Source organism: Pieris brassicae, chromosome 2, assembly GCF_905147105.1.
Source record: "Pieris brassicae chromosome 2, ilPieBrab1.1, whole genome shotgun sequence".
Taxonomy (NCBI): Eukaryota; Metazoa; Arthropoda; class Insecta; order Lepidoptera; family Pieridae; genus Pieris; species Pieris brassicae.
The window spans coordinates 17145010-17155532 of NC_059666.1; the positions used below are offsets into that span (position 1 = coordinate 17145010).

Sequence of the window (10523 nt, forward strand, 5' to 3'; positions counted from 1 at the left end):
CATGACGTTGCTTTAAATTAGTATTCTTAATGTACGAATAATCTTGTGTTTTTTTCCTATCGCAAAGCATTATTAGTGTTATCAATCCATTTTTTACGGATCTAATTAGTTCCGGGAACTTTCATGTCGTAGTATTTTCAAACAAATTGTGTCGATAGACGGTGTGATATAACATCTGATATGAGACTCTTGTATGTTTGGCCTCTATTACATAAAAACTCTAATCTAGAGTCCTGAAAGACTTATTAGCAAAAATTGTTTCTTTACGGGTAGACAAACCTTTAAGTAATTGGTTGTTCAACAAAGTGGTTCAAACAACGCGAGCGCTATATGATTGTCTCTGGAGGGTTCAGTCAGGGTCAGCTAGATATTGAACTTGTAATGGCCTTGCCTCGCCGGAGGTCACCGGAAGGACAATCCCTCGGGACCAATAGGTAAAATATAATAATATTAGTACGTGTTGCATTGTTACTCTTATGAAATATATCTTAACAAGATGACATCCGTGAGTACTAAGGTTTGTGATATAAATGTATTCATTTTTTTATGATTCGGTAACTGTGTGTTTAAATACTTATTACCAAACGGGATAAAATATATCACCTCTTAGCGCTCAACCGGTCTTAATTTCCCTAAATAAATAAGTGAACATACTATGGCATTATAAAAAAAAAACAACTTAGTAGTAATAACTTCTTCCCACAACAATTTTGTTTAAACATCTTGGTATTTGTCGTTTTCTTTAATGATACTGCGTTTGGAAACTAAATGATCATGCGTCTGGGATATTTCCAGGAAATATATAAATAAAATTGGCAGCTCACTAATTTGCAATGCAGCTTATAAAACTAATAAATATACCTCTCAACGACGCCCACGTCTGTATGTAGGTATACCATTTAATAAGTGTTAAACAAACTCAATTACAGAGACTAGTACAAAAATTTAGATCGAGTTGCAGTTTTAACGCACTTTAATCGATGGAATTAGCTTTTGTATTGAAGTTAAACTTTAAGTTTTCATGATTTCAAAGAAGTTATTCAAATTTTTCCATGATTGATAATTGACGATCAAGAGCAATACAAAGCACCTTGAAGACAATTCGATATTTCCGTAATGTCAAAACAATATTGGTGACACATGCCATCTTAGCGCAATTATATGTAAATTGTAGTGCCCTTGTAAATTTTGAACTTTCATTTAATAAACTAATAACAGTTTCCAACTGCAACTGCAACAAAGTCGCTTTCGAAGCGACGTAGTTATTATGCCCTAAAACATTCGAAAAAATCAGACACTAAATATAAATTGGTCATTATATAATAATATAAGTCTGTAATTACACGTTTTGGTTATTAAAATATAAAACCTAATCTATGCAGGTATCTTCTACACACAAAAACTTCGTCGTGGACACGCTAGTGTTTCCATACATTTTACGTTTTGGCGTTGGTATTGTGCGAGGGATCTCACAGAACATCGTGAACTTCGACAAAGGCCGTCCGCCCTAGCAGATGCCTAAATAATTAAACGGATATAATTTATATATAAGTAAAACTGATTAGTGAATTCGTGTAACAAAATATAATTTAATTAAGTCCTTTTATATGTGATTCTAGTTTTGTGAATATTGACTTATTTTAAATTAAGGTAAGCATGGAAATTTATGTTTGTTTTTAATGTCTTATTATTGGGTGATGAATTGCTATAAAATAGCGCAATAACACCTATAGTATAGCTATTCATATTATTTTACATTAGGAAACATATGAAATCTCTATATACGCATTACATTATAAAAACATTTCCCGTTTGATATTGCTTGTGACCTGATTGACCCCTTGTAGGAAAAAGCTACGGCGTAGCACCTTTATTTAAATTGGTAACGTATTATACATTTGACATAAACATCTATAATTAAAACTCACAGAACAATGATATTTTTTCTTCAATTATTTTTATATTTTTTATGATTAGATGGAAAAAGAGGTGAAACTCTACCCGAATTGTGACTCTACGGTGTGGTTAAGATCTTGCGAAGAGGAGATTATCAGACCTATTAAAGGAACCATTACGGGTGATTATTTAAGCTATTATTATTAAATAATAATACATTTATGAAAAAGCATTTGTATGTTATAAGGAAAATTCGAGAAAATTCTATCGTATATTATAAGATTTTTTTTAATACAAAGGGAGTTGCCAACGCGACATGTTTCTCCCTATTCGTTGTGATGTAAAAACCATCAGCGTACAAAAATACATAAATTTAGTGGAAAATTACGTTCATATTTTTATTTTATTTTATGATAACTGTTTATTGACGGGGATTTCTTTTTCTATAAAACAAATATATTTTTAGGAGAGATCCCTCACTGGCTACGTGGAACCTTGATTCGTAATGGACCGGGCTCTTTAAAAGTAGGTTCCATGAGATACAAACATCTTTTTGACAGCGCAGCTCTTTTACATAGGTATTTATTCTTACCTTTCACTTCAAAATTAAAAAAACTTAATTTGCGATTCCCTAACCTTTTTGTTGCTTAAAAAATATATTTATTTATTTTATTTTAAGCCTTAAATTATTTCCCGATCCACTAATATCTGGTTATCCTATGTGTTAGTAAATATTTGTAACAGTTAGTATGTATCAGAAACCCTCTCCGGTATAGGCCTCCTCCAAGGCTTGCCATCTTTCTCTATCTCGAGCTATTTGCTGGTGGGCCTCTCCATGTAGTTACTACTTTCGTCCACCTGTGATCTGTAAGGCGCGCTACATGACCTGCCCACTTCCACTAAAGTTTTTAAAAATATATAAAGAATAATAAGTTAATATGGACATAATTCTCGGTAAATAAGTTAACCATACGATGTGCGGAAGACGTTATAAAGTCAATTTGTTTTAACACTTGAAAAATGTTTTTGTACATTTTGCTTGCTTTCTACAATACTCTTAAAATCGACGTCTTCCAAAAGACATGTCCACGTATTATTTTTGTTTATAATAAACTTGGTATCAGATTTGCAATCCAAGATGGCGAAGTGACGTACCAATGCCGTTTTCTGAAATCAAACACGTATAAGAGAAACCAAACTGCTCAGAGGATTGTCGTCACGGAGTTCGGTACGGCAGCCACACCTGATCCGTGCCATACAATATTTGACAGGTACAAAACGATATAAATGTCGGAGACACTTAAACTAAATTTATTTACATAAACATAAACTTGCTTTATTCGCGTATTTCGTTAGTAAGCCTCGGTGTTGTACAGTTCATACGCATCTCTACTAAAAAGCAACATTTGCGAAAAAGTGGCAGTTTATTTCTAAATTGAAATAATTAGAATTATATAAATATGTATATCTTTGTGGTCAAATAAATTATTAATTTTATTTGAATTATAGCTAATTGAATTGAATTATACCTCCTTAATTATAGATTCGCTGCAATGTTCAAACCGGGCGAGTCGTTAACGGACAATGCAATGATATCCGTGTATCCATTTGGAGACGAAATCTACGCTTTTACTGAGGGTCCTGTCATACATAGGTAGGTTTAAAATCAATAATTGTTTCAAACGAACGACGACACACAAATGTTCCATGAACAAATACAAATATCCAAAAAGCAAAGTGATGTCAAAACAGGAGACTTCACATTAGAATACTAATCTGACAAAGCAATAAGAGACGAATTCACCCTTACACAACGTTTAGGGATTTGAAACGAAAGCATTAGATATTAAATGACTTTATATTTTCAGAATCGATCCCACTACACTTGACACGCTGGACCGAAGGAATCTCACAGAATGCATAGCTATATTGAACCACACATCACATCCTCATGTCATGCAAAACGGTGATTACTTGCTGTTAATAAATATATTTACAAATATAGTCACGTGTATTTAACAAGAGCTAATAAGTGGGAATAAAACAGCGTTTAATTCATAGGGATTGAATGTGATTTAAATTTGGAATTTTCATCACCGAAGAGGTTGCAAATATTCTATGGAAACGTAACTGGCTGGGAAAGTCGTTTGAAACTGGCATAACGTCGAAACTATTGCCATAATATTTAAAAAAAAGAAAAGAAAGACGTTAAAAGTAAAAACGCGCGAAATGATGTTTTATTGTTTAAGATAACAATTAAAAGTGACGACTGATGTCAATTTTTTTTTGTTTTATTAAGTTCACTTAATAGGATAATTTAAGAAGGCGACAGAAATATTAAAATTAAGAAAAATATTATATCAAAAATTAAGATATAAAGTATATAATTTTAAATTAGATTGTTTTCTTTAAAACAAACATAAATTTTGATTTAGTCAGGTTATTTTCATTAATTCTAAGTAATATAAGAAAATGGACTGTAAATATTAGACCACTAGAAACTTCAATTGGAAATGATTTATTTATTAACGTATATCTTTTATAAAAAAATGTTATATTTGTATTTAATGTCCCTTTCCAGGTGATGTATATAATGTCGGTATGTCTGTAATAGCGGGAAGAATTAAACACGTCGTTGTCAAATTTCCTTATCTTGATAAAGGTATATTTGTCTTTTTTTAAATTACATAATGGGAAAAAATTGTGCCTTAAAAATAAGGAGACTCATTAAATATTTAAAAAATCTCTTCTCTATTCATATATAGTAAAAAGACTAAAATTTATGTTTCAGGGGATATGTTTGCAAAGGCGGAAGTGGTCGGAAGTATAAAACCTCGATGGTCGTTCCATCCAGCATATATGCACACTTTTGGTAACTTATTTATCGCAAATTTAGTACTAGAACTATACTTTTAGTAGAAGAACTGCTGTACAACAACTAGAACTAATTTATCACTTTATCGTTATAGTGCACAATATATTATTTTAGGCTTTTAAATATGGCCATTAATGCATTGTATTTATCTTGAAACTAAAGAAGAATAGTTTTCAGAGTATTTTTTTTACAAATACTACCTTGCAGGTATAACAGAAAACTACTATATAATAGTAGAGCAACCACTCACTCTATCTTTGATGCAAATGGCCCGGAATCAGTTGATCAATCAACCGCTCGTTACCAGTCTTAAGTGGTTCCAAGATTACGAGGTACAATTTTTTAAATAAGTTAATATAATAGGGATTCGCTTCTATCTATTATATTTTTTTAATTAAAACGTATGCTTAACTCAGCTGCCTGACTGGTCTTGTAGCTGTAGATTTTAGGGGTGGTGCTGTAAATAAAATATTTCGAATATTCTAAGAAAACTATCCCTGTGTTGTGATAGTGAATATTCTATGAGCTCGGTCGTGCCTGCTGGGCTTGCTTCTTCGCTTGCTGACATCATAGTACGAGATATATGTTATATTATATGTATGTGATCATACACACCTTCATCATTCACACGTTGCACTAAAATATCTCATCGCCTTGCGGCTTTAGCGTGTAGCGCTGTTAATATTTGTTGTTACGGTTAATGAAAACATCGTGAGGAAAGTGGTATAACACAAATCTAGACGGCATGGGTCAGACAAACGGGTGATAAACTGGTCTGTGAAATAAAAATGATCAAATGGATGCAATCTAAGACCCAGACCCATATAGCGTTATTATTATAGTATTATAAGTATTAATAGAAAGAAGTGGCTGTGGCCGAGTAAGCCTATAGGATATTTTTGTTATAACTTGCATTAACCAAAGGCTATTCAGTATTCATTTTTAAGTTATCACGAAGTTTTGATTCTTGCCTTAATAGAGTTTATGTGTAATTTTATTTACTCAAAAAAATATAAACTATATTTTTTTTGTATTAAGATGATATTACGTCTCACTGTTGCGATCTCAAATCCTATGTTCTCTCTGCACAGACCCTGGTCTCCATCAATTATAGATAGTCTCAAAAACCAACCTTATATATTTTAACTTTTTCAGACCCATATAATATTAATAAACCGTAAAACAGGATTTGAAGAAAAACGGTATACAACTGAAACATTATTTTTTCTTCATATAATTAATTGCTACGAATGTGACCAGAAGGTTGTGGTGGATTTGTGTGCTTATAAGGATGCCAAAATAATAGATGCTATGTATGTAGATGCTATAGAGGTGAGTATTAAGATAAGAAATGTACTATTTTACTAGATTTAATTTTTAATTATAATGTTTTGACGTTTAACTGTAATCACGTTTATTTTAGCTAACCTGTGACCTTGTTTGTAACGTGAGAGAATAGTAAAATTTTAATATACAATATTATGTATTTATTTTTTATTATCTATGTTTTAACAACACTAATGGCATATTATGTTGATTATACAGAATTTGTATCATTTATTTAAATACAAAAACTTATTATATATAATATGGATACTTTTGTAGTCTTAACAGTTTATTTACCTGTATTTTTTATATAATGAACAAAAGAAATGAAAAATGTTAAGTGATATAGATATATTTATACGAAAACTTACAAGTTGAATAACGGCGTTATTGAAGCCTTGTAAAATAATATTTTAATAATATAATATTTTGGGCAATGTCATTGTACGATGGAGGAAGGAATTTAGTAACGACGCTTCTCCCAAAGCGGGAAACTATACATGTTATATAAAATTATATAAGAAATAAATCGATCTATAATATGTATTCCAGACCATGCAAACCAATCCTGATTATGCACAGTGCTTTCGAGGTAGACCGAAGAGGTTAGAAATTGACTTAAGCGAACCCAATTTAACAAAAATTAAATCACGTATACTAGCTGATATTGGGTGTGAAACACCAAGACTGCATTATGACAAATTTAATGGTAAGTAACTGATATATTTGTTCAATCGTAATGCTATGGTTTATTCTTATCACTCTCGTGTCAATAAGTTAGATTAATCATTCATTAAATAATTAAGGCTTGTAGTATATTTATGAAAAACACAGTTGGTGTCGACACTGGGACAGTATCCCATATACCGTCCCACTGTCATGGCCACAGTTGCATCGGTTTCTTTAATGATTTTTTCATAGACAATGTCAGCTCTGTCGATTATTGGATTTAAGACATGCCGATTTCCTCACGATGTTTTTCTTTACCATGCGAGGGTTAGATGCGTACATATACAGAAAGTTCATTGGCTAACAGCCGGGGTTCGGCTAAACCACTAGGCCAACACTTATTCAATATTAAGATTTAGTACATTTTTAAAAACTTTTTAATGTATTTATTACGTTAACGCGCCGATTCGAGTGCTTTTCAGCAATTGTAGGTAACTGACACTGACACATCAAGTTGACAAATGACAGATTTTAATTTTTTTTGAACTGGGTCGTTTTAAACAATCTTTTAAGTTTCTGTGAAATTTTACTAATCCTTATTTATTTAGGCTCTCGTAGAGAAGATTGTAAATGTGTAAAGTAAAATATAATAATATCCTTTAAACTAAAACCATTGTCGCGGTCTGACGTTAATTTTTCAACATTCTAAGATCTAGTTCATACAGCGACAAGCTCAATATTATCAATATCACGTTATGTTTCGCGTATAATAAATAAAATAAAGACTTTTTGTGATTCTTATGATGCCTTTTTCTTTCTCAGGCCGGCCATACCGATACTTTTACGCAATTGGTTCTGAAGTTGATGTAGAGCATACAGGATCAGTAAGTCAATTAGACGTTTACAAACCACCATAGAAGTGTGTACGATCGAATAGACTGATTTCAAAATTCAAATTCGAAATTACAAAACAAAAGAAAAACGTTTTTTATTTCTACTTTCATAGCAGATGCTCAAAATATAACATTTGTTATGTATGTTTACATAAGCAATAAGAGAACTTTTTTTTAACTTATTATATTGTTCCGTAAACGCAGCAGTAACGCTTTAGCATGAGCTGTTATAATTCGATATTTTCCGAATTTTTTTAATACTAAACATAATCGAATAATGTACCTTTATTTTCCATACAAAAATCGTTATCGTTATAATACCTATAATATCGTTAATAATACCTATTAATTTCCCCCTATAGTTTGAGTTAAGATCTCCAACTGAAATATTCCTTAACCATGTGTTGGTTCGGTTAAGTGAAAACTTATTTAAAAAATTTCAGCTGATAAAAGTGGATACGAAAACTGGTGAGATTCTTATGTGGTGGGATGAAAACAGCTACCCCAGTGAACCCATATTCGTACCAAAACCTGAAGCTAAGGTAAAATATATTTTATTGTATATTTAAAAGGCCCGTTTATCTGTTTCATGATCATTTGTTAATCGAATAGGCGATAGTAGGTGATCAGCCTTTTGTGTCTGACGCACGCCGTCGACTTTTTGGGTCTAAGGCAAGCCGGTTTCCTCACGATGTTTTCCTTCACCGTTCGAGCTAATGTTTTATGCGCAAATAGTAAGAATTTCCATTGGTTCACGCCCGGGGATCGAACCTACGACCTCAGGGATGAGAGTCGCACTCTGAAGCCACTAGGCCAACATTGCTCTGCTATTTGGATTAATATCGAGTTTATAACTTCGGCTTTAAGACTTAAAGATTGTTATTTAATATTAAGTTTGGTATTTGTTTAATTTTTAAGTTTTACTTGTAACTTTATTTTTGTTATTCCTATTTTTATCTTACTAGGGTTGTCTGTTACCGTCGTTGTTGCAACCCTAAGTATTTATGTTATTTGTTTTTATTTGTAATGTTATAAATAAGTAATTAATTATATTGAAGCCCAAACCTAAGTAAAATTAAATGATTTCGAGGCGAGATTGATAGCATTGAGTAGCGAGAATGTAAAACCATAGATAATACCTAACGTTTAATTGTGATTGGTCAGACAAATGATACATGTCGCGTGTAGACTAATGATCCGTTTGATCAATCACAAACAAACGGAACGCGCCATTTTCGTGTGTCTTTTTACATTTTCACCATGGGCGGTAATTTTGTAACAGCTTAAATATGTCTATTAGGACGAGGACGATGGTGTCATTATTAGTGCTGTTGTCTGTGGTAACGACGAGCGCCGTGTGTCACTGATAATATTGAATGCTAAAGACCTCACAGAGCTAGCAAGGACCACTTTCACAACACCGTCGCCGGCGCCGAAATGCCTTCACGGATGGTTTATACCCACAAAGGAATGAATATACTATACCAAACGGTTTATTTTATTTTTTAAACCAGTTGTATTATCATATGAAAATCAAATCGCTTACTACTTATATATATTAATTGTCAGTCAATTAACCTTTGGCAGATTTACACATGTTGTTATTATTTATATTTTTTCTTTGGATTTCATTTCATTTAATTTTAGTTATAGGTGCATGTTATTTCGACTTTTTCTTTTTGTTAATTAATTGTGCACTTCTTGTTCTTTACCCTTTGTAGGTGTTTCCTTTTTTAACCTCCCATATTAGGGTTGCCTGGAAGAAACTGCTTGTTAGCAATAAGGCCGCCTGTTGCCTAATAACTTATGTAACCTACTTACTTTTTGTTTTCTGTTTGAATAATAATGTATATTATGTTAACAAAGTATAAATAAATAAATAATAAGAAATACCGTTTATGTTGAATCATTGGTTAAAATCAATATTATTTTCTGTCTTTGATTTCACTGTTAACATTAACAGTTAACAAATATTATAATTTTTTATTACAGGTATTAGTTTTTTTAGCCTATAAACAATTGTATTTTATGTAACTTATTAACGATCGAATGAATGGTAAAAGTTTACGCATAATTGTACCTGTACAAGGGTATCATTTGGTTGAATTGAACTAAAAGTTGCTGGATAATCACTTATTTTAAAATGCGACGTAATGGAACTGGCTTACTTGCTAATTAATATACTTAAGATTCTTTGGATATTAGATAACTGGTTTCAATATTACTATAGATTTATGGGAGGTTTTTCTAAAAGTTTTATAGATAACTCCCCGAATTAGTAGTCGTCTGAGGTATTAAATAAATTAAATAAATGGTATAGGTAACCCGGCTGATTAAACGCTACTACCTACGCATATTCCTTTAAACAACTTTTTCTATGACCTTTATTTAATAAATAATATTTATATATTTATATGACCTTTACAGCAAATTCCAAAAAGATACCTCTTAACCCAATGTTGAACATTTCCTTTAAATTCATCTCTGTTTTTTATTTTGTCTATTGTATATATAATTATATTCATTAATTTAGATGCAGTAAATCTTCTTATCATCAACGTCCGTCGTTTGTACAAGATATCAGCGTACTAAAGAAGATGTTATGTACTTTTTATGCATTCAACGGACTGATAAATGGAGAAGGCGGTTTTAATTGCACGTGTTTAGATGTATACTTCTGATTAAAATAGTCATATTTTCTTAGAAAAAAATATAATTTAATAGGTGAAAAGAATATTCTTTAGATGGATTCTTTGTATGGTCACATCCAGTGCTTTACACGTACGAAGATAAAGCTCTTATATAAATATAAGCAGGTAGTGATATTTTTAGCTTGATATCGATGGTTAGCCTAAAATAAACGA

General features: G+C 31.6%; 1 protein-coding gene across 2 annotated transcripts; it reads left to right on the forward strand.

Annotated features, from left to right (window-relative positions):
• The first annotated feature begins 187 nt into the window (after positions 1-187).
• LOC123720088 (carotenoid isomerooxygenase-like) lies at positions 188-9495 on the forward strand. Of its 2 annotated transcripts, XM_045676552.1 has the most exons (15): positions 188-434; positions 1383-1650; positions 1978-2077; positions 2363-2474; positions 3021-3167; positions 3440-3550; positions 3765-3862; positions 4478-4558; positions 4688-4768; positions 4979-5103; positions 5927-6103; positions 6650-6806; positions 7589-7650; positions 8103-8201; positions 8960-9495. In XM_045676552.1, exons 3-15 carry the CDS (start codon positions 1978-1980, stop codon positions 9131-9133), a joined length of 1524 nt encoding a protein of 507 aa, XP_045532508.1. In that variant the 5' UTR covers positions 188-434; positions 1383-1650; the 3' UTR covers positions 9134-9495. The 2 variants fall into 2 exon arrangements, with proteins under 2 accessions (XP_045532508.1, XP_045532509.1); XM_045676553.1 differs by lacking the exon at positions 1383-1650.
• The last annotated feature ends 1028 nt before the right edge of the window (positions 9496-10523 follow it).

What these genes read in the sequence shown, in the direction of transcription:
- LOC123720088 (XM_045676552.1), top strand. Translation starts at nt 1,978, where the DNA reads ATGGAAAAAGAGGTGAAACTCTACCCGAATTGTGACTCTACGGTGTGG. An exon ending in AGCGCAGCTCTTTTACATAG is followed by an intron (nt 2,475 to 3,020) that starts GTATTTATTCTT and finishes ACTTGGTATCAG; the next exon opens with ATTTGCAATCCAAGATGGCG. An exon ending in AGCATATATGCACACTTTTG is followed by an intron (nt 4,769 to 4,978) that starts GTAACTTATTTA and finishes ACTACCTTGCAG; the next exon opens with GTATAACAGAAAACTACTAT.